Source organism: Zosterops lateralis (assembly GCF_965231275.1).
Source record: "Zosterops lateralis genome assembly, chromosome: 2".
Classification (NCBI taxonomy): Eukaryota; Metazoa; Chordata; class Aves; order Passeriformes; family Zosteropidae; genus Zosterops; species Zosterops lateralis.
Window position 1 is genome coordinate 4,841,458 of NC_139763.1, and position 24,410 is coordinate 4,865,867.

Sequence of the window (24,410 nt, forward strand, 5' to 3'; positions counted from 1 at the left end):
TCTGCATCAGCGTGTCCTTTCCTTTTAAAGGTCAAGCACATACAGATCTCAAGGGATTGAGGTGACAGTGAAGTACAGCCAAGGCAGCTGGACTGGAGTGCTGGGCACAGATGTCATCACCATGCCCAAAGGGCTCTATGGCAGCTACACCATCAACATTGCCACCATCCTCGAGTCTGAGAACTTCTTCCTGCCAGGGGTGAAGTGGCACGGGATCCTTGGCCTTGCCTACGATGCCTTAGCCAAGGTAAAGCTGCCCTTCCCCCCTGATTGCCCTTCACAAGGATAATAAATTGAATTCTGTTAAAATAAAGCCAGCAGATGATCAGGCAGCATTAGGCTCCACCCTTCCAGACACTCTTTCCTACTCTTTCTGTATTTGCTCCAGAAAGAATAAATTGGGTTGTGATGGTGCCACAGTCCCATGTGAGGATTTTGGCTTTTCTGGTGGTGGAGATGCTGATTTTAGCTCCTCTAAATCAGTTTTTAGTACCAGAGTGTGGCTGTAGGATGTGTGGGGAGGGAGGTTTTAGAGCTCTGATGATATTTCTCAAAACTGGTCCAAGGCAAAGCCCTCAGCAGTTCATTCCAGGACATCCTCGGTTCACCAAGTAAAAGTTGAGGTTGATGGATAATTTCAGAACAAATATTAGCCACAGTATTTCCAGGAACACAGAACCAAGCACATTCTGCTCCTCTGGAGGCAGGAAATTCAGGTAGAAGATTCAATTAAAACCTGAAATTTATAGTCCAAAATGTATGACCTTAAAATCTAGAACTGAAAACGTGATTGGAAAACCACAAAGTTACAATTTTCAACCTTCACATCCCAAAGCGAGTCCTACCCAGACAGAACAAACCATTCAGCACTGCCTGGATGAGTCTGCTTTACTCCGGAGTTGTGTGAGAGATGTTTTCGTTGACTTCATGGACTGTCAGCAGAGAGAGAAGGGAGAAGGGAGAAGGGAGAAGGGAGAAGGGAAGGGAAGGGAAGGGAAGGGAAGGGAGGGGAAGGGAAGGGAAGGGAAGGGAAGGGAAGGGAAGGGAAGGGAAGGGAAGGGAAGGGAAGGGAAGGGAAGGGAAGGGAAGGGAAGGGAAGGGAAGGAAGAAGGAAGAGGGAAGAGAGAGGAGAGGAGAGGAGAGGAGAGGAGAGGAGAGGAGAGGAGAGGAGAGGAGAGGAGAGGAGAGGAGAGGAGAGAGAGAGAGAAGAGAAGAGAAGAGAAGAGAAGAGAAGAGAAGAGAAGAGAAGAGAAGAGAAGAGAAGAGAAGAGAAGAGAAGAGAAGAGAAGAGAAGAGAAGAGAAGAGAAGAGAAGAGAAGAGAAGAGAAGAGAAGAGAAGAGAAGAGAAGAGAAGAGAAGAGAAGAGAAGAGAAGAGAAGAGAAGAGAAGAGAAGAGAAGAGAAGAGAAGAGAAGAGAAGAGAAGAGAAGAGAAGCTTCTCAGACTCTGCTTTGGGCAAGCAGAGTACTCAGGGCATTTGTTCTTCCCTCCTTCCAAGGAGTTCAGGGGTTTTGGCTTCTGAGGCTGCTCTGGGCTTTGTGCAGTGAGAGCACTTGGCCCCTGTGACCTTAGTGCACACAAATCTGAATCCCAGGGAAGTTGCAGCACTCCAGTGACTGCAAAGGAAAACAGGACCTGCAGTGTCTGGAGGAACCTGCTGGCCAGGAACCAGCTGAAGAGAGTGTGCTTGGATATGAAGTTCTTTAAGAGAAAAGAGAGGAACGTAGGGCTACTGAACTCAAAAGTTCATCAGAATTCAATAGTGTTGAAAAAGTGAAAATCTTGACTTTAAAATTCTGCTTTTTAACTATGGGAAGGCATGAAAGGCAAGTCATGTCTGAGTGTTCTAATAACACAAAGCCTTTTCCAAACAGAAGTTATCGGTGAGAGTTTCTGCCTGGAACTGGTGTTGGGGTTTGGAAACTGCAGTTGGAAATTGCTCCTGTGTTTTAGGGATTTGGTGGCAGCAATGCTGACAGTGGTCAAGAGTAAAAATGTTTTTAAAAACAGCAGAAACAGAAAAATGACAGATATTGGGGGTTTTAATGGCTTATTATGTCTAGAACTTTCATCAGCTTCTTGTCAGAAATTCAATTTACTCATGAAAAGTGATCTTGTTTGAATGATTTGCTGATTTCTGTGAAGAAACTTTCTAATGAGTTCTGTAATTCTTTTTTTTTTTTCTTTGTTTGTTTTGCTGTTTCAACACCTTCAAGCCTTCCAGTTCTGTGGAGACATTCTTTGATTCCCTCGTGAGGCAGGCCGAGATCCCCAACATTTTCTCCCTGCAGATGTGTGGTGCTGGACTCCCTGTTTCTGGAAGTGGTACCAACGGAGGTAGTCTTGTGGGTATCTGTCAATAGGAGAGGGAAGATGTATCTTTGTTCATCTCTCTCCCTCTTTTCTCTGCCTATCCTGCTTCTGCCAAATTTAAATATGTTTTTGTATTTTAAATATGCTTTTCTATTTATTTTTTTTAAGAAAAGTTAAGCCCTTTGGGCAAAATTCGAGTGTTGTTTATTTTTGTTCTCAATTCTGTTTTTTCTCTCTCAAGTTTGAGTAAACTTTTCATCTTTTGACAAAGAAAAACATGAATGTTTCCATGTGGTGTTTTCCTCAGGGCAGATTCTGCTATATTTCTCAAACTGAGTAGTCCCTTATTCAGCTGATAAAGTTGTTCAATCTCATCAAAATGCTACAGTAAATTTATTTATTTATTTACATGATGTGAAAAGGGGGAGAGGAATCAGGGGGCTTTTTTTTTTGGGGGGGGGGGGTCAACAACATATTAAAGGGAAAACTCTGTAGATCAGATCTCCTGCTTGCTGTTACCCTGGGAAGTCTTTCCATCATCTTTAGTGGGACCATTACGTATCTGGAACTGGTAGATGGACTGACTGTTCCCAAATGATGCTGAAATAAACATCTCAGCACAGGAGCTGATCACAAACACTTAATTTTGAAGAGAATTCACACATTATAAATGTTATTTATACAACTGAAGAGCAAGAGAGAACTTCCTTAGGTTTAGTTCAGAGTCAGAGTCCACAGATGCTCCCAGCCATCCTCAACCCAGGTTTTGATGGAAGCCAATAGTGATAGCAGTGACAGTATGGGATTCCATTTGGGATGTGTGTAAGAAAAACTGAAATCTTCTTGGACAGTATTAAAACTTTTTTGATCTGATAAAGCAAAATTTTCACGTGCAAGTTTAATTATTCTGTCTCATTTTTATACGTTGCCTGGATTTAACCACTAAAGATACTGTTTTAATTTTAAACGGTGGAGTTTTCATAATAGAATCAGGGTGAGGTTGTAGGTGAAAATGGTGATAATTTGGGCCTGTATGAGAATTCTGTTTGAAGCACAATCTGTTTAATGTCTAGATGTTTCATACTGCTCTATTATTGGCAGAGAACTTGACAGTAAAATCCCAAAAAAATGATGCCAAATTAAAACTTCGATGCCCCTGAGTATCATAATTAAATATCTCCCTTTTTGTGTGCACTTGCCCCAAAACTAAACACGTGGGATTTTAGTGTATGTGATTTCTTTTCTCCTTCCCCTCAGGTGCTGGGTGGAATTGAGCCGAGTCTGTACACAGGGGAGATCTGGTACACACCCATCAAGGAGGAGTGGTACTACCAGGTGGAAATCCTCAAACTGGAGGTTGGGGGGCAGAACCTCGAGCTGGACTGCAGAGAGGTACTGGCCCTTCTGTCTCTGTGAAATACAAGTGTTTAGGTTTGGCAGACAGGTGTCTGCCAGGGAAAGCTGGAGCTTCCCTTGGAATGTTGAATGTAAACCCCTTCCCTCTGAATTATTATGATTTTGCAATTAAGGGCCTTCAGGCAAAGATTTGGGAATAGGAGTAACAGTTCTTTACTAGGAATGTTAAAAAATGCAAATGTAGTAAAGCAAACAAACAAAGAAACAATCAAAAAATGCTAGAAAACCTGACAGAGTCAGAATAAAACCTGACACCCTGGTCAGGGTGTTGGTGTCAGTCCAAATAAATCCTCCTGGAGTGACAGATGTGGTTCTGTTGGAGCAGAGATGAGCCTGTAGAAGGGTCCAGGGATGGTGAGATGGGTCTGGTTTTCCTCTGGGAATCCAGTGCAAACAGGCTGTCCTGCTGTTCTGAATCTCAGGTTTGATCCAGGTAGGAATGCTGGGCTCCTCCCCCTGGGTGGAGCATCTCCCCATGGGATGATGGAATTGTCTCAGCCCTGCAGTGAGCCTGGATGGCCCATGGACAGCAGAGATCCCCTGGAGGGAGGATGGGCGGTGAAAGAGATATAGAACACTGCCCCACCTGGTTTAACAGCTGCCCATTAACAGAAGACACACACCACCTCCTCCCGGAGCGAAAATAAAAAAAAAAACAAACCACCACTTCAACTCGTTTCAACAGATTAAGAATAGAATACATGCTTTTGGTTATATATTGCAGCCCAAGACACCAAGTTTGTCTAAAAAAAACCCAACCCTAATTGGTCAGTTTTGTCTTGCAATCTCCTGAAAACTGAATTAAAGCAAACAAAGGAAATGGGAGATTCTGGATTGACCCCTGTAGAGCTGCCTAAGCTCACAACTCATGATGGCAGTGGACAGGTGTCACCCTGGGTTGCTTCCTGAAGTTCTCATCCCAGGCTTTCTTTTTTATTTTATGTTTTTGCAATCAACTTTTGCTCTCTCATGGTTGGCAGTTATTATTCCTGATGGATAAGCTTTCTGTTTCTGTTAGGAATAATGTTCTGCTGTATCTGGATCAGTCTAATGAGGCTGTGCTGTTGCAATTTTTATTCTAAAGGCATTTCATTTTTTTTTTTTTTTTTTGTGGATGATATATGTGTGTCCTTTATCTCTTTCTTACTCTTGCTTGTTGCTATTCATGTTTTAATTTTAGTTCTGTATTTTTTATGCCCCAATTTCTTTAGACATCCTAATTTCATTTTACTCTCACGCTGTTAGTTGGAGATCAATGCAACGTGATAAGTAAAGTTTTTATAGTTCATATAAATTAAGTGAAATTCATTATTACAATATTACATGTGCATAAATATTATATTTCCATGCATAGTATTGAAATCATATTGCCATATCAATTATTTAAAATGACTCCCAGCATCTTTCAACTCAATAAGCAGAACAAGGTCTGTTTAAATGCCTCACTCTGTTGTGCTGTTAGGAAAGCAAAACCACCGGTCCTTTAAAGTAAATGTTTGCTTTTCTTTCTTGCCTTAAAAAACAGTCAACATGTTTTTGAAGGGGAGCCCTTCAATGGTTTTAATGCATGCTGTTGCCAGAAAACAACTCACTGAAAAATTCAGTGGTGTGTCAGGAAAGTTTCCTGTAATTGTTGCTCTTTTCTGAGCCAGGGGTTGCTTTCACTGGTGCAGAAGGATCAAACCTTCCTGGATCAAAGGAGACCTTCCCACAGAAATTCTGAGGAAGAGCAGTAAAACAGGAGTGGTACAATTAAAGTTTGGCTGGTTAGGAGCTCGCAGAGGATGCATGATTCACTTTAGGATGAGAAGCTATGTGCCCTCTCTCCTCTCTGTTGTTTTCTAGGAAATGGAACACTTTTTTTTCTCAGCCTTCACCAGGGACTGCTCCTTTCCTTGCCAGGGAAAAGTTGTCCTCTTGCTTCAATGCTGGGAATGTGTCCAGAGCTCCAGCACAGCTGTGGCCCTGAGCCTGGCAGCCAGGGCTGGGAGAAGTCCTGAGCTGCCAGAAGTGCACTTTGCACTGGTAAATATTAACCAGGAGAGCCAAGAAGGAAAATCCAGGTGCTCAGTGTTCCCAGTGTGAGCAATCCCAGATTTTCTGCACAGTTTTATATCAATGGTCAACCCCTTTAACTTTTTTTTTTTTTTTTTTTTTTCCCTCAAGGGTGGCATTCCAGGATGCCAGTGATTGTGTATTTTGTGGTACAGATCTGTTAAAATGGGCTCCAAAATGCCTTGGCATTTCTTCCCACTCTTTAGAAGTATTTCCGAGTGTGTAATAAATGGTTTCCTGTTTGCTTTCCTGTCAGCTCTGCAGGGCAGCCCCATAGCAGCTCCTTCAAAAAGAAATGTGGAAATAACTGCCAGAGTTAGTTTTTCTTACTTTTTTTGGTGGGTTCTATTTTTATATATATATATATATATATATATAAATATTTTTGTATATATACATTAATTATATAAAATATATTAAAAATATATTGATATATCTTTTTTATTTTAATTTAATTTTTTTATTATTTATACCATACTAAAGGGGCTCCGTGTGACTTGATAACCTCTAAATCAAGGTATTTTAAATTCACTTGCTGTTTGACCTCTTCCTAAGTAGCTTAGGGCTGTATATCATCCTGTGTCTTATGATTATGCCATAAACATGTCACAGTTCAGTTATATTAATCCTGCTGCCTAAGCTGGCAGCAAAAGTAGTTAATGCAAATAGCTGCCACTGCTACTTGCCTTTTTTTTCCCCTACAGTTAATCATAGTTTTTAAAGGAGTTCATGAAAAAATACTTAGCCTTTAAAAAGTTTATACCTCATTTACTGCATCTGAAGTTTGCTGAAATCTCCTAATTTTAGGGTTGAACTTTTAGTAATAAGAGAGCTGTTTGCTATGAGTGGGTTTTTTTTGTGCAGATCTTATGGCAGCAAGATCAAAACTTCGGGTTTCTTTGGTTGTGTTTTAGGGGTTTTCAGCAGTCCAGGGGTAAAGGTGTGGCATTTGTACTCTTGAGCCAGTACAGACATGTAATAAGGCCTAATTTTTTTCCTGTTATTCTTATATTAGATATGCCAGCCATTAAAACAGGCTTCTGAGTTTAAACTAGAGTTGCACCCATGCTAGCAGAGACCTTGATTTAGGGCTTGGAAGCTGCACCAATGTGCTTAAACCTCTCCACTGAATATTAAAGTGCCCCTTCTGAGAGGGGCCAGACTTCACTTTTTCTACAGCATTGGGACCATTTGCACCAGCTGTGGTGACACAGTAATTTCCTGACCCGGTTCAGATAAACCCACTCTTGTGTCTAGGCTGATGGTATCTTGCTTTTCTTTTCTGCTCTCAGATTTCACTGGGATTGAAGCTGTCAGCTGGAGAGAGCTGCTGACAAGTACGACACGCAGTGCTGGGAAAGCAGCTGCCAAAAAGGAGCAGCTTTGTTCTGGTTAGGAGACAGTGGGGATCTGCATTACAGGAACTACAGCCTACAACTTCTTTCTGGTTTTTTTTTTCTTCTCTCTCTCTCTCCCCTCTCCAGTACAATGCTGACAAAGCCATAGTAGACAGTGGAACCACTCTCCTTCGACTGCCAGAGAAAGTCTTCAGTGCTGTGGTGCAGGCAATAGCTCGCACGTCCCTGGTAAGGAAATAACACAAAAAACCTGCTCAAAAATGTGAAATTCCTGTTAAAGGATCACAAGGCCTTTGAAAGGAGTGTCGTCTCTGCTGCCTGCCTGCCTTGCAAGTCTTGGGTTTCTCACCTGAGGGGAGCAGAACATTCCCTGGTCTAGCCCCTGTTAATAAGGGAGAAATGACTGATGGCCTTTGATGGAAAGGAAGAGGTGAAGGGAAAAAAAAAAAAAGGGAGGAGGGAAAAGGTGGGGGAGCACGAGTGCAGATGAGAAGTGTGTGTATGGAAATGCATCAGAAATAGGGCAGAAATTGAGTGTTTTATTCCAAGCATTTCAGAAACACGGATATAATCCCTGTTGCTCCAATTCAAAGTATTAAGAGTGCAAAAATCAGTCTTTTCATTCAAAAGAGAGTGTTTATAAAGTAGGAGAACCTGCTGCTGCAAGCAGTTCCTTTCCAAGTATAAATCTTAGTGCTGTCTAGAATAAATGCCATTCATTAGGATTATTCATATCAATAAAGCTGCTTTTGACCTTCATTATTGAATTATTTATGTTCAAAAGCATCTTTCTTTGGAAACAGAGTGGGCTTTAGAAGTAGGGCATGGGGATGGTAGAGTTCTCTGTGTGTAGAGTGGCTGAAGCAGCATTTTCTGGTTAATAAAAAACTATTCATAAATTTTTGTTCAATACAAGGAGCAGCACCAAGAAGGCTAAAGAGGAAGAATAAGCACCAGCTATTTCAGTGTGAACAAACTCGGTATTTTTGTCGTGGACTCACAATCAGACAGTGGTTGTTGATGCAAATCACAGGAAACACAGTTAAGCAGCTGCCCCAAAGACAGAGGGTTTGCCTGTGTGCTGATAATTCAAGATTGAGATCCTTTTTCCTACTTGATTGAGAGCAGAGACTTGGCATGAAGTGTTCTTCACTGCCTGCAGATGTCCAGTGTCTGAAATAAATGTACCAGTTACGGGTTCTTGTCTTTGCACGACACTGAAGTATTGGCTGGAACAATTCCAGTCCATGAGGGGGAGAACTGAAAGAGCCACGCCAAGAGCTCTTGTAAGGTCACCCTGTGGATAAGGAATCCTCCTGGGAAGTGGGTCACAGTGGTCCACACTCCCCTCTGATGTTGGTCAGGGCACTTGAACTGGGGCTTTCCACCTGACAAGGGAACAGTGGACAGATCGATAAGGTATTAAAGGGAAACCATTCATTTGCTTATTGTTTTGTTTTTTTTTTCTCTTTCTTTCTATTCCTATTAAAAATGCATCAATTAGATTTTTTTCCGAGTTCTTTTTAATCTCAAGGACCTCCCTGCTGTACCCTATTCCCTCCACACCCCCCAGAATTTACTTTGACAGCTCTAAACAAAGGAGATAATCTACTAAATAAGCAAGTAGTTCCAGGGAGCAAGGATGAGATTCTGGCTGTGTAGGAGCAATGTCAGGTAAATGGGTATTTTCAGCAATTGTACTGCAGTTCTGTGCTTCTGGCAGGAGATGTAGCACTGGGAAAAAAAAAATCAACTGCTGTTGTCAGACACACTTTTCTGACCACAGGTGAGCCAGGTTAACAAGTTCCTGCTCCTCATAGCTTGTTATGAGCACCCCAGCCAGATGTCATTTCCCAGATCTGCTGGGATAACTGTGTGTGACACTTTTCTTTTTATTCAGCTCAGTTTAAAAACAAGGCTGGGAGCTCTGTGCTCTTTAGTGGTGCAGATGATTTTTTCTAAACTTCAGTTATTTGGACTGAAGTGTTTCAGGGAGCAGCTGTTATGATGCAGTTTGGTGTTGAAGGGTGGTGATTTTGGCAGAAATGAGCCAGGGAGGGGAGGAGGCACCTACTGCACCTCACTGAGCTGAAGTCAGGACAGCAGTAACTCAATGCTAAGTTAAAAAGTTGAACAAAGGAAGGCTCAGATAATCCTAAAATCTATATTTTAATAGCCTTTTGGGTATCATGCACTCAAATCTCCCACATGCATTGATACAGCATGCACAAGGAAGAAAAAGAAATGCATTAAGGAGTCTTTCTGGGAAATTAAAGCAAGCACTTAAAAAAGAGCATTTTATAGGCTTGGCCTGACCTGGCTGGGTGGGTACCTTGCAGTTTTTCTCAGATCTGCTTTTTAAAACAAAATGGAAAGAGAGGAGAACTGTATTTCTCAGCAGGTTTGGCCTGGGACTCAGAGTGTTCTGCCCTGAAGTGCCAAGGGATGCACTTCAGCCTGAGCTGAGAGTTCAGGGTGAAAGGCCTGTTTGTGGTGCTAAATCTCCTTGTTCGCACAAGTCTGTGCTTGGTGAGGCCCAGGAGCAGAGCAGAGCACTTGCAAATGTGCAGGAGTCTCTGTGCAGCCCCAACAAACACTTCCTTGGCAGGTGTGTGAGTGCCTGTCACCTGTGAAATGCCATATTTTAATGAATGAGCTGCTGCTTACATAATAATCCACATCACAGATAAATACAAATCAGGAGAGTGCAGAGGCTGGATTCCATCCTTTTCCTCCAGCCAGATGGGAGGCTTTGACTGTGCAGCCTCAGACCTTGACTTAGTGGGGGGAAACAAGAACCAGCCAAAATAATCCAGTAATAGCACGAGGAAAGGTTTTGCTCAGGTCTGGCAGCAGGTCAGCTTCAGGGAGCAGGAACATTGAGCAACATGTTTGTCTTAGCCAAACAAGCTCTGCAGGAGTTGGCTTTTTGTTTTGTTAGTTCCATGGATATATTACACAGGACTGTGATTCAGTTTTATTTCAAAACCTTGTCAGGTTGTACTGGAAGGGCAGCAAAGGAGACAGAGGGATGTGTTTCTTTACACTACACCAAACCTTGATGCCTTTAGATGCCAGGAGATTTTTGGCTTAGCCCTTGACTTCAGAAATCTGAGTGAGAAGCTGTAGATGCATGAGGAAGGGAGGCGACCTCATTCTCTCATTGTATATTCACATGGTTTGTATTTTGGTTTGTTTTTTTTATAAAATGTAAAATGCTGTTTCAAAACATCAGTGTTTGGTCAGTGAGGAGGGAGGGAGGGAGGCAGTAAAATCCCATTGTGGAAGTGGTTGTTCACATGTGTTCACTGCAGTAAAGGAAATAATGAGACAAAAATGGGGAGGGAAGGGAGAGCTAAACTTGCTTTTGCCTCTTCCCCCTTCCCCAGGTCACGGTGGGCTATGACACACCTCAGTTTGGGCATTGAGGTTTAGGTTTTTGCTTTGGTCCCTAAAGAAGCAGCTCAGATTTGTGTTCTTGGATTTCTCCATGGAAATGAAAGAAGTATTTAACAGTGGTAGTGATCATTTACAAAAATCTATCAAAATGTCTGTAATCTCCAAGTATAATTTCGTTTGGTTGGTTCATTTTACAGATACAAGAATTCTCTTCTGGTTTCTGGACTGGTTCACAACTTGCATGTTGGGACAGAACTGAAAAACCCTGGTCCTTATTTCCCAAAATCTCCATTTACCTGAGGGATGAGAACTCCAGTAGGTCGTTTCGGATCTCTGTCCTACCACAGGTCTCAACCTTCTTTGTTTATTCATCTGTACATTTATTTTTACTATTATAAAGCACATGGTCTTGAAAAATAGGGGCTATTTTTAGAAGCAATAGGGGACTGGCTTATTGCATGCAAAGGAAACCTTTTCAAATCAAATTTTAAAAATCAATTTTTAAATAGGGAAAATAACGAATTTGTCAAACCTAAAAGCAAAAAGGAAATGGACAAAGCACAGTTTCCCTCTCAGTGCAGTCGGTTTCATTGGGAATTACTATTTTTTTCAATTTCTTAGGAAAAAAAGGGCAAGTTTTTGCTTTGTTTTCATGACCTTTGGCCACATCAGATGTCAATACAGAATGTCTCTGCTCGTTTTGATCTTCTCGTTTTGGGAAGGGAATTGATTTGTTTCTCGTGGCATTTTCAGTTGGAGCACTTCTTCTGAATATGAAAATCTTGGCAATGACCCTTTGTGAGCTCCTCACCAGTTTCTGTAACTTGCCTGGTTTATCTTTTATTAATATTCCATCCACTCCATTATATTTAGAATATAATGTGCCACTTTTGTTTCTCTTCTCTGGCTTCTCCTGCCAGCATGAGCTGCAGTACAGGCAGGTATCCTCTGACATTACTAATACATTCTTTTACCTCAAGGGACAGGCAGGAGCAAAGGAAAGAATGAACCTATTAAGTACATTTTAACTTGAAATATAGTAAAGCCTTATGATAAGCTTTTTCTGTATTGATCATGTAGCTTGGCAATCATTCATCTTCCCTGAGGAGACAGGGGCTGAAATGTGACTGGAATTTATAAAATCTAGAACCTTGAAGCTGACACTGAAAGCTCTCTGAATCAACTCCATCCTAATAATTCTTTTAATAACTGAATTCTTCTCTAATTTGAGCTCATCTCCCAGGTTCTTCCTCAGCCATCCTTCCCTTGTGTAAAATATGATCAAAAGTGAGAATCTCAAGAATTTACTGTTGACCTGCACGTAGTGATGACTGTGTTCAAATTTATTTTAGAATCCAGGAGCTTTACCTCTTACCTGCCTGTTGGTTTTGACCAGTTTTAAATCATGTACAAAAATCTATTTGCCCCCCATCCATTCTCTATTTCCAGTGGAATTTGCGTGCCTGAACTACAAAAACAAAAAAGTCTGAACTTCTACCTGCTGTGAGGTGTTGCTTTTTTACACTCTGGCTTCCATTTTTATTTTATTTTTTTAAATTTTCTTTTTAACAGCTGTATATTCAACCCATCCTTGGGATAGGAGATAATTTGCAGTGCTACCGATTCGGGATCTCCTCCTCCACAAACGCTCTGGTCATCGGTGCCACAGTCATGGAAGGATTTTATGTCATCTTTGACAGAGCCCAGAGGAGAGTGGGCTTTGCTGTGAGTCCCTGTGCAGGTAAGAGAATAATTTCTCAGCATTTGAGGAGTGAGGGAACTCAGAGAAACACCTTTGCCACTTATCTGCTGGTGTAAAGTTTGGTTACTCCCTCGGTGTGAAGGGTGTATTTCAAAGATATTCCAAGATTTTCACATTTCAAAGCAAGAAGGGAAAAAAAAAAAAAAAAAAAAAAAAAAAAAAAAAAAAAACCACCACCAAAATTGTATTGCAACATCTTTTGGCGTGAAGTGAATCAGCCTCAGCTCTGGGTGTCTGTGCTGGGTTCTTCCCTCTCACAGAGAAGATCTTTCTGGGACATCTGTCTGTGTGTGCAGTTTCCCCAACAGTTACATCAGATGAGCCCCTGTTTTTAGTGCAGCTTCATTTTGGGCTGGTTCCTGCTCTGAGCTGTGCATAAATGGATTCTTCAACCAACTCTTGCAGTGTGCAGTGGAGTGCCTTACTCACACTTTTGTCTTAGGGTAAATTGAGCCTGTTCAGCCCCTCAGAAATTCACAAAGAAAGAGCTGAGGTGAAAAGGGGACTCACATTAAGACTCATAGTGTTGGTGATAATTCTAAACTTTTCTCATGGTAAGCAGTAAGGCATTAATTTTTTAACCAGCTGCTGAGGAGATGTGAAAAAGCTCATCATTTTTGGCTGATTTTACTGTGCTGGTTAGCTTTTATGATTTCTCTTTTCTCATCAACGGTGGCTAAAACCCCAAAAGTTTAGGGGTTTCCCCCCCTTGTTGTTCAGACATTGCTTTGGCATCACAAGAACCTCCATGTGAGAGAGGAGGGGAAGGATGTGCACCCATATTCAGGTTTCTGCCCCAAACAGGAGTGGTCTAAGCCCTGAAAAACATTGTCTCACCTGAGGTTTTCATGAGATAAGGACTGGAACTAGCAGTGCTTCTTTAAAGTCTTAGAGAAGGTAAAGGTGCTTGGGTACCTTGGAGAAGGTAAAGGTACTCTATGCAATCACAGAAGGGAAAAACAGAGATACTGACTGGCTGAGGTGTAACTCTAGGACAGTTTTAAAGCTCTTTTTTTTTTTTTTTTTTTTTTTTTTTTTTTTTTTTTTTTTTTTTAAATAATCTCTCCATTGTTAATAAGCTCAGACTTGTCAGCTTTGAGCTCACTCCCAGAGAAAATCTGTATATTGCTATGAGTTGCTTTATGAACCCTTCTGTGAGGTGCCATGCAGTGATGACAGACATGTTTTGAATGCATCTGGCAGGGGGAGAGTGTAACTGGACTCTTGCAAATGTATTTAAACAGCTTAGGCCAGAATGTGCCTCAGCTAAACTACCTGTAGTTATAGTTATCAGAACCCTCAGGAATTCATCAAGGTTACTGAGAAAACAGGGCTAAAATAAGAAAAGAAGAACCTAAGAAATAGAATACTGAGAATGCAAGAGCTGGATAAAGGAAGCCTACAGAGGAATAACCTAAGACTAATCATGTTTCTTGGAGGGTGCATATGGGACACATAGACAGGACAGAGAAACCAATCAAATAATGATGAACAGGTGAACAAGCAGCCTTAGAATCTATAACTGCAGCTTAATATAAACAATAAACAACTTTCACTAAAATCATACTAGTTCTGTTGTTCAGAAGTCCTGAGCTCCTGCACTGGACAAATATTGAGGGCCAGCTTTTCCTGCCTTTCATTCCTCCTGGTGCCTCCTGACTGCAGCTGGAGCTGTCTCCTGTCCCTGTCCTGCTGCAGCCATCAGTGGAGGGAGGAAGGGACATCTGACAGAGCACATGTGGTCAGCAGGGGACACGAGGCAGCTGCTGTGCATTAAAACTGCTTTGCCAGCCCTTCTTGGTTGAGAAAAATCATCAGGGAACCATAATAACACTTTGGTGCAAGCACAGTTTGACCACTTCATGAACTTCTGCCAGAGAGGAAGAACTGAGCCTGCTGAGTAGAGCTGCAATTGGAATCTCCATGAGTTTGGACAGGTGATTATACCCAGCTGGTGCTCCAAGACATTTCCTCCTTGTCTCCTTGTCCATGTTTTCTGCATTTTCTGCCTCACCCAGCGTCACGTGCACTCGGCTTCCTGAGGAATCATTGCTGAGTGACTGAGACACTCAGAGCTGTCAGATCCTAGTCAACACGGGGCAGATGACATTTCCCTGGGTTGTGCCAATTGTGCTGAGCTTCACTTCTTCACAGCTGGTGGTTCCCACGTGTAACAACACTTTGGTCAGAGAGCCACTTGCTGCTGGTGGTGAGAATCTGTGCAGGATGAGGGATGAAGATTAACTGGCTTCCTATGGAGGCCACCATGCCCCCCACAGCAACTGTACTGTGTGGGATTTTTATCTTCTTTTCTGTTAAGACTGGGATTAAATGCTGGAGAGATGCAGTTCTTGTTCAGACTCAGATGTTTATTAACACTTATCTATGTTACAGTCTCACAAGTTGTGAGCTCTGGCTAACAAGGTGAAAAATGGCTCCCTCTCTAACTCTTTCCAAGCTCTTTTAAGCACAAACTCCAATTATGAAATGACACCTAAATTATTTTTGCTTTTAACACAATAACCAAACACCTGTGGTCCACAATGCAGAATTTTCTATCAAATTTCAAAATACCACCCAGACCCATGAAGAAGAAGATGAAAAAGAACTTAGTCTATGCTCTAAAGCCTCCATCTTGCTTTATATATATTACTATATTCTAAAACCTTTAACTCCAAGTTAAAGGAGTTAATTTGTGATATTGCACACTTCTATCATGTGTAATATTACATGTGATATCACACACTTCTATTCAAACTCCACACCCATAATCCCAGTGCTGTCACTCAATTTTGGAAGCCTTTTCCACGGCCTCAGGTCAATGCAGAGTTTGCTTGGGGGTCAGTGCCTGTCAGCACAGAAAGTCTAAAATTCTCAGTGCCCAGGGTTCCAACACTATATTAATGGCATTTATTTGGAGCCTTCTAGTCAGCTCATGGACATAAATTAAACTGATTTACCGGTGACTCAAATCTTCAGAAACAGAGGAATGTTAAAGACCATTTGATGTGGCTTTGCAATGACCTTTGCTTCCTTGGTGTGAATGTTAAATTAAATCCGTGGTTTTTTAAGGTGTTAGAGCTGTACAGGATGAATGCAAAAATTACGGCAACAGCACTAAAAACCTTCATTTCATTGAACTTCCAGGTTACATGTCAGACTTGGCTAGAGATGAGAACTGGCTTATCCCACATTATTCCTTGGACCATTTTCATTCTCCAGGATGTACCAAGAATGGGAAAAGTTAGATGGCTGCAGGAAACTATTTCATTGTAGCAGGAAATTTGCCTTTTCCTCATTGAAATCCTTTATGACTTACTCAGACAAATAATTTTGAGTTGCCTGTTGATAACCTTGTGTTTACAGGAGGACTAGGACAGGGTTTTGGGTCAGGTCCCTTCTTGAGACAGGATGTTCAGATCAACAAGTTGGTTTTAGTGAAGCAACCTGGAAGTGTTCAAGCCCAGGTTGGGGCTTTAAACAACCTGGTCTAATGGAAAGTTCCCTGCCCATGGCAGGGGATTTAAACTAAATAATCTTTAAGGTCCTTTTCCAAAGAAAGAAAAAAAAAAATAAAGGGAAAAAATTAGCCCTGTGGGAAAAGAACTGGGATTTTGGTAGTCCCTAAGCTGAATGCAAGGTAAGTGAAAATGAAATTACATAACAAAAAGCAACATCTACCAGGGGCATTCAGCAACGTTGGACATGAGGAGTTTTTTTCCTCATCAGGTGGGTGTTACAGCACTGAAACAGGGTCCCCATCCTGAGGTTTTACAAGGCTTGGCTGGATAAATCTGCAGCAGAACTGATCTATTGATTCTGACAGTCCTGCTCTGAGTAGGATCCTGGTCTAGGTGACTTCCAGGGGCCCCTTTCAAGCTGTACTTTACAATTCTATGATGAATTTGATCTGATTTCCAGGTTTACTGCCTTTGTAACCACCCAAAGGGATGAGCTAGTGTGTGTTGAGTTCTACACAAATGTTAGGAAATAGCATTTTTCCAGAGGCTCCTTTTTTGTCCTGTAATCATTAACAATGAAGAAAATCTCATTTATTCAATGTTATAAAAGTACTGTAGTTAGGTACCACCAGATACTCTAAAATAATACATCAAAATACTCTAATCCATTGAATGTATAATATGCTGAGTGTGTATGTGACTGTTAGTTTATGTTAAGGGCTTCTTTGAACAATTTAGGCAAATTTCCTCCCAATTTCTCTGGGGGTGGAAGAGTGTGAGGGAAAACTTTTTTCTCTTTTGGAGGGAAGAAGGCAGAGGCTGTGCTGCTATCAAGCATTCTCAAAATGCAATTTAAAATGTCAGCCACTATGGCAACAGTTTTGTGTTCTTCTTTAATAGGAGTAATTATTGTGCTCAAGCCAAATAATGAGTAATTAGAGACTGTTTATTTTCAAAGCTATTTCCAAGGTGGAAAATTTTACTGCTTTTTCTTCCCCCCCCCCCCCCCCCCACTTCTTCAAAATGCAACTAAGTAATGACACTTGGGCCTTGCATTTCAAATTGGTGTTAAATGTGATTGAGTTTGGTGTTGCTGCAGAACTTCATAGAAACAAACCAATGGTGTGAGGGGGTGAGATGTCCAGGAAAAAATAGCTAAGTGCAGTCCTGGGACTCTGGACAAAAAGGATTTTGTGCCACAGACCTTTTAGGCAGAAATTTTACCATCTAATGGGTTTGGGGAGTGGGTGTTTGGTTATTCACCAGTGACAGGGTCCTCGTGGGTGCAGCCTCGGGCGCCCCCAGTTTGCTCTCACAGATTATTCCTGCTAAAGGAGTCTTCCCACACTTAGAAGTGGAGAAAGGATTGGTTCAGATGAGTGATTCCACAGAAAATTCCTTGTTTGGGCATTTCGTTTGTTGTGAGGGTTGGTTTCCCATCTGATCTGTGAGTCGCAGCCTCCCGTTCCCTCCATCAACATGAAAAAGGGGCTGTGAGGGACAGGAGTGAGAGTACAGGGTTGTCCCTTTCAACACCAGCCCACAATTAAGTTGAATTAAGTTAAATTAACAAAAACTAAATCTTAAAATAATACGAGGTCTTATGAGGCCAGGGACTGAATGACAACCAAAATCTATGCAGATAAAGCAACCAACCTATTCTGCTTTTTAAGAACCTTAAAAACCTTAAAGCCCTTAACTTTGCAAAATCCAGGCTCCCTTCTTCCTTCCAAGGGGGTAGTTTATGGTAATCTCTTTAAACGTGGTCTCAGCAGTTGTGACTAAGATATGTGAAAATAAAGAGATGCAGTTTTTAGTGGATGGAATCACTTCCAATCCAGCAAGAGTGTGCCTGTCTGTAAAATGTGTGAGGAATTGAGCAGGACAGTTAAAACTGAGTCCTTCATGAAAAAAGACTCAGTAAGTCATGGAAGTGTGGCTGATTAGAGAAGCACATTACTCTTGCTTCTTGCCTTAACTTTGTCATCATTTCTGGACTTGCTGGGTTAGTTCTCCTGGCCCAACACCATTGCTCCTTCATGTCCCTGCTCCTCACTCCTGACACTGACCTTCCTCTCCTCCACTCCCCTTTGGGGGACAGCTGTCTCCTGCCTCACCTCCCCTTCCTTCTGCATTTTCATCCACAAAGAGTGTCTGTGCTGCTTTCCACACTGCCCCTTGTGTTTAGGATAAAGCTTTTTAAGGTATCTGCTGCTCCCTAAGAAGACAGCAAACACAGGACATTAAAAGAATCACCTGAGGTGCTTTTCTAGTTGTCGGAAATGCCAGAAACAAGAAAAAAAAAAAAACTGCCCAGGCCCTGCCCTACACCAGGGTGGATGTTGTAGGATATTTAAACAGATATTTTTGAAAAATTAGTGAGGACGTAAAAAAGTGCTCCAGTGGTTTGGGCTTTGATTGAAGTGCTGTTGTATCCTGGACAGCCTGTGGAGATGTGGGAGAGTCACTGACACAATTTTTTTACATGTAATAAACCCCACTGAAGATGTATCAAGTCTGAGGGTTTACCTACAGCCTCTCAGAGTGGCTCAGTAATAGCAAGACAACTTCTCCGGACATGCTTTGTAAAACAAAAGGTTTTAATAATGACAAAAATAACCAAAAGTATCAAACAAAAGAAATACAAATGGAACACAGTGTAGAGAGGACTCTTGCACTGGCTAAGGCAGTCCAAAGAAAGCAATTGAGTAGTTCTGTGCAGTCTTTTAAGTACTTGATGGTCCAGGTGAGACAATTTAGCTGCTGCCAATAGAAACAGCTACAAGTTTTGAGAAACATTTCCAAAGCCCAGCCAGTGTCAATCAGCAAAGAATGGAAAGTTCTGGTGCTTTTCCATAATATCCAGGGTGTAAAACTGAACCCCCTTTTCCTTATTTGGAAAATAATGTGGTTAAGTTTGGTGTTGCTGCAGAACTTCATAGAGAAAAACCAATGGTGTGAGGGGGTGAGATGTCCAGAAGAAATAATTGCACAGCAGACAAAGTGCAGTCCTGGGACTCTGGACAAAAAGGATTTTGTGCCACAGACCTTCTAGGCAGAATTTTACCACCTAATGAGTTTGGGGAGTGGGTGTTTGGTTATTCACCAGTGACAGGGTCCTCATGGGTGCAGCCTCGGGTACCCCCAGTTTGCTCTCACAGCTTATTCCTGCTAAAGGAGTCTTCCCACACTTAGGGGTGGAGAAGGGGTTGGTTCAGATGAGAAATTATTAGGAAAGTATGCAAAACCTGCTTGGGTCTGGGAGTGCATTCCTACAAGTCACGGTCTCCTTACGCTTCAGAGCCCCTTTTTATCAACATGGGATTCTTGAGTTTTTATTTGCAATGAAAAATGCAGTAAAACATAAGTGTGCCGAGACAAGTGATGACAGAGAGAGAGGGATATACAAATAATTTTTAAATGTCTCTAAGGCCTGATCCTTTCCCTTCTGTGTCCCCCCAGAAGTCGACGGCGCTCCCGTCTCTGAGATCGAGGGCCCTTTCCCCACGGCGGACGTGGCCACCAACTGCGTCTCCAGTGTCTCCTTCCACGAGCCCATGCTCTGGATTGCCTCCTACGCCCTGATGAGCCTCTGTGGGATCATCCTGCTGGTCCTCATCGTCCTGCTGCTCATCCCACCCCGCTGCCAGCACCGCTACACCGACAACGACGTGGTCAACGACGAGTCCTCCCTCGTGCGCCACCGGTGGAAGTGAGAGGCTGGCTCCCAAATTAAAAACCAGACTTAAAAACAGGGCCAAGGACAAAAGACCTCTGCCAAGGGGAAGGAGACAATGCCTCCCAATTCCTCCTCGGTCCTTTCTACGTTCCTACGAGACGCTGTTGAAAAATCCCACCAAATATCCTGCATCGTGACTTTTATAGCTTTATTTTCTAACACCGGTTCTGAACCAAAGCACTGTTAACCACCTCTGAAGTGCTACGGTACTGGATTTGCTACTGCAGTAGGATGAGACTTTGTGCTCTCTACAGTACCTTCTTTAAAAAAAAAAAAGCCTGAAAAACGTTTAGGAAAAAAAAAAAAAAAGATAAAAAAACCACACCATGATGTTCTTCCGCTGTCTGAACAAAATTGTCCATCTCTCTTTCACGAAAAAAAAAAAAAGGAGCTGTCAGTATTTTCTAACTAATCAAGCCCTGACTGTAGAAAAAGAGAAAAAAAAATAATAATCTTTCTTATTAATTGCATTAAATGAATACTGCTTTCTGTTTACATCAGTTTATTTTGAAACTGTGCTTATGGTGTGGGGGAGGGAGAAAAGTCAGACTTGAGCAGCAGAGAAAAAGCAAGGGAGATCAAGAAGAAATGTTGGTTTGTGGTTTCTTTCCCTCAAGATCACTGCTGCCACTTGAGAGGGTCACCCTCCCTGAGAGCTGTAACAAAATAGTCCAAGGTGGTGAAAACTGGGAAAAAAACTTGTTCAGCCTTAGAGTAAAACAAGACTACCTCTCTTAATTTACAAGGATGCTACCACTGGTGAGTGTGTGGATTAGAACTGGTCTTTAAGCACAAAGATGCTCCATACAACCAAATGGAACTGCTTGGCTTTGAATTTTTTTGGGATTTTATAAAAATTAATACTTCATGCCTTTCCACTTCGGTGCACACACACAAAAAAAAAAAAAAAGAAAAAAAAAAAAAAAAAAAGCCTTTCAGTTTCCCCCCCTTGTGTGGGGTTTTGTTTGGTTTTTTTCTGAATTTGATATTTAGAAAAGGCTGATCTGCATATGTATGGACAGAAAAGAAAGCAAGGTCTGTGTTCTGCTGTATTTCCAGAGAGCGTGTAACAAAAAAACAAAGCAAAATAAGAAAGACAACTCTTCTTTTGTTTTAATTTGGCAGAGCTCAGCAACCTAGAAATTCAAAGGAGAAGCACCTGTCTTAATGGACAGGCTGTGAAGTGAAAGTCTTTATGCTGGCTTGTTTTTCAGCTCGAGCAGCAGTCGGAGGTGCTCAGTTTGGCATCAATCAAATGAAAAGTGTGTGTGTCCTGCCTGGCTGCAAACAAACACTTGGTGGGACTGGAAACAATAGTGAGAGAGAGCAGGGGAGGATGTACTTGACCAGGCTTCCATTCTGCAAGTGCAGGTCGTCATGCTGAGGTCAGAACAAGGTGTTTTCTTTGCAGATAGGGCAATTTTTTCTTTTCTCTAGTTGCAGGCTTCTCTGTGACACTGGCCTAAGTGTTTGGATTGGAAAGATAAACAGTGCAAGGTTGAGGAATTTTTAATACATAAAGAAAAAGAAAAAAAAAATATTCCTTTGCATTTTGATAGCAGAGCAGTTTGCTATCTGTATGGGAAATGAGGAGAAAAAAAAAAGCTTAGCTCTGAATTTCCCAATCCCTTGCCTAGACAATTTTCTGCCCAAAATCCCTTCATATAGCTCTGTGATTCACACTGCCTCTGCATTGACTGCATGGAATAAGGAAAGATTTTTTTAAATTTTTTATTTAAGAATGGTGCATTTACACAGGTGCACGTCATGTGTGTGAAAATAAAACACTGTGGGGTTTTTATTTTAAATAACTTATGTCTTTCACGTCATAACTGGAAGTGCCTGTGGTTTTCTTTTCAATCCTTGCACTTTCAGATTGCTTGGCTCAGTAGAGTAAAATTATTGATGCTGTGATCCAACGTCTGAAAATGATTTCTCATGGAATTTGGAGTTGGAAATGGGAGTGAATTTTGAGTTTGTCTCCTTCTTCCTCTGCCTCTTAGTTTTTAAGAGGAGAAAAGTTGTGAATTACGTGAAATAAGCCATAGAGCTTAGCTGTTTTCTCAGTGTTCTATTTTCCGTATCTCTTTCTTAATATCTTTGAATTAAGAGTTCCACCTCATCCTCCTTGGTTTGGTTTTTTACACATAACAAATATCTTCAGAGTTGTATCCCTTCTTTTTCTACAGTGTGGCAATAGAAGTTATGCTTCTGGCACTTGTTTCAAACAGAAACACGGCGTGGATTTTGGATGGACAGTGTTAAACAATAAACCCCCTTCCAATTCAGAAAGCGAACACAACTTGTATGCTCTTAAAAAGTTTCATCACTGCTCCCCACTCACCTCAGAACCTCCTATCTCCTCACCACAAAGAGTTTTAGGATGGAATTTATTGGGAAAGGTTCTGAGTAGTCTTTTTAATGAGATTCCTTCTGAGTTGGTGAACAAAGTCTTCTCAGTGCATTGGATTTCATAGAAAAGTATTAAGAATTACCCTTTCTCTTTGAATGTCCTTGGATAAGATATTTTAAGGGAAACACTTGGATGAAGAGTAGCAATAACCAAATAGCACAAATGAAATATTGATACATTCTTCAGTTTTCCTGGCATTCCTTCACAACCAAAAAATGTGGTTCGTAGTAAAAATGCTGTGAGTGACACCTGCGAGCAGCACAAACTTCATCTGGGCTTGTAAATTGATACTTACACTGGCAGAAATTCAGGTGAGCATTGCTTTGTTGCTCTGGCAACAAGGAGAGCAATGGAAACCCTTGAGGGTTCATTTTTAGCCTACAACACATTAAGAAAAATAATGCTCTCGAGCAGTTTTGTGTGGAAGATGAAACACAGTGACAGACTACACTGTAAGCAAGTGTAGTCACTTGGTAACTCACAGTGATCCCTTTCCCTGATACATTTCAAAAAACAGAGATGTTGTGAGATGTGTTATGTTCCTGTTAACCAACTTCAGGTGTAAGAATAAACCACACCTTAAGAAAATAAAATATTTTAAAAAAAGGAGGGAAGAGGAGTGAAAAAAAAAAAAAAAAAAAAAACCACCACAGAGCATTGAGTAAAGATGATACTGGAAAAAATATCCTTTATTTATTATGGAAGACAGGATGCTCCAAATCACAGCACTCCAACCCATCCCTTGTAAGAAATATCAATATTTCTTGCTGACCCAGCTCTCCTCTGATGGGAATGTAACAGCACGTCCCAGGGAAGTGTCAGAGAGCTGCCTTCCCCTGGCTGCAGCCTCACAGGTAATTTGATCTCATCAAATCCCTGGTGCAATCGCCAGGTTTGAGTTCTGATGCCTAAACCTGAGCCCAGCCCTGGGAATTGGTTAATTCTATCCCGCTGCCTTCACAAGTTTTGGAAATGTCATCATGGGGGTTTTTTGGCACAATTTAAATGCTGAGGGAAATAGATGAAGCATTTTAATAGGGCTTTTGTTCAGGTGCTGTGAAAGAAGTTAGGTGCAGGGGATTGTTCTGTTTTTAAGGTGAAGGATTGTGTTTAGGATGTGCATGTTGAATCAACCTAAATGCAATGTGTCAAGGGGGGTTTGGTATCTCCTGTGCTCAACAGCTGTGAAATTTATCAGTGAAAGTCAATCTGTGAGTACTCAGTGCAGTTCCTTGTTGTGTATTGGCTGGATTTGTCTTACTGAAGACATAAAGACATAAAATGTCTTGGTAGCCATTTGCCCACCAAGCTTTTCCTTTTAAATATTAAAAGGCTTGTGATAGTTGCATATTCTGCACATTCCCAGAGAGAGAAGGAGAGATCCGTAAATTTTCCAGTATTGCAAAATGATTGTGCTGCTGGAAGTTTCTTTGATTTCTGTAGGAGTTTCCAACACCTGGGCTGGTGTTGGTTGTCATATCCTCATCTCAGACACGAATATAAATAGCAATATGAGCACTGTAATGAAGGGTGTTGGTTACAGTGACCTATGGAGGTGCAATTAAAGGGAATTACAGAAAGAAAAATAATTAGGATGCCTTTAGCTTCATTAAAAATTGCAAGAGCATAACAGATTTATCCTTTTCAGAAAAAGCTGTACTTTTTACCGAGACGTTAGTTCCTGTCAAACTTGACTCTCTGATTGATAAATTGTTCATTTCTGGCTGCTGAAGTCCTTGCTGCTGTTGAGAGAAGTGAAGACAGTTTGGTAATGGGATGTGAGCAATCTTCTGAGCCAGTTAGATTTGCTGGATTTTGAGGCTTAATTAGATGCTAATCCAGGCTTGTGAGTAATCCAGCATCCTGCTCATGGCTCTTTGGGGATGATAGCAGAAATACTTGGCCCCAGCCAAACCCTAGGTGAGAGGGATCCAAAACCACAAAAGCCACAGAGGGACAGCAGCTGTAGGTGCAACATCCAGCTGTCCCCATTTCCTTTGGCAAGGAAAACTTGCCTAAATATTTTGGAAACCAGCACTCCAAGGTGCCTTTTGGTGCTAGTGGGAATTATCCACTCCCAGGTGCAGGCAGGGCACGATCATCTTTAGGTAGGGTCATTGTCCAGCTGCTGAATATTCCCCTCTCCATGTAATGCTGCTTTTCACCCCAGCAGTGGCATTTGTAAGCAGCAGGGCAGGAAATCATGAAACATGCTGACATCAGTGACTGTGCAGTAGTAATGTGAGAATGGTTCATATTTGGCTGGATCTTTGTGGTCAGGTAGTCTTGGAAATACTGGGAATCTCAGATTAGACCGTGAAGGCACACACAGAATTTCCTTTGAGCTAGCCAAAAAGTAAAACATGAAAGGTAATCTTTAGAATTTAAAAAGAAATAGCCCTCAAGAAGTGTTCTCTTCCTTTTTTTTTTTTTTTTAATTGATAACAACCACTTTAAATAAATATATTTTAGTATAGTTGCTGTCCTACTAATTC

At 41.5% G+C, this 24,410-nt stretch overlaps 1 protein-coding gene across 1 annotated transcript in view; it reads left to right on the forward strand.

The window, feature by feature from the left end:
- The window catches only part of BACE2 (beta-secretase 2), a gene marked incomplete at its 5' end in the record, with an annotated part of 51,413 nt that extends 31,492 nt beyond the window's left edge, over positions 1-19,921 (forward strand). Inside the window, 7 exon segments of the mRNA XM_083855850.1 lie at positions 31-247; positions 2,216-2,344; positions 3,570-3,704; positions 7,268-7,369; positions 10,738-10,887; positions 12,113-12,281; positions 19,226-19,921. Coding sequence (XP_083711976.1) covers positions 31-247; positions 2,216-2,344; positions 3,570-3,704; positions 7,268-7,369; positions 10,738-10,887; positions 12,113-12,281; positions 19,226-19,479 — 1,156 coding nt within the window. The 3' untranslated portion in view covers positions 19,480-19,921.
- Between the last annotated feature and the right edge of the window lie 4,489 nt (positions 19,922-24,410).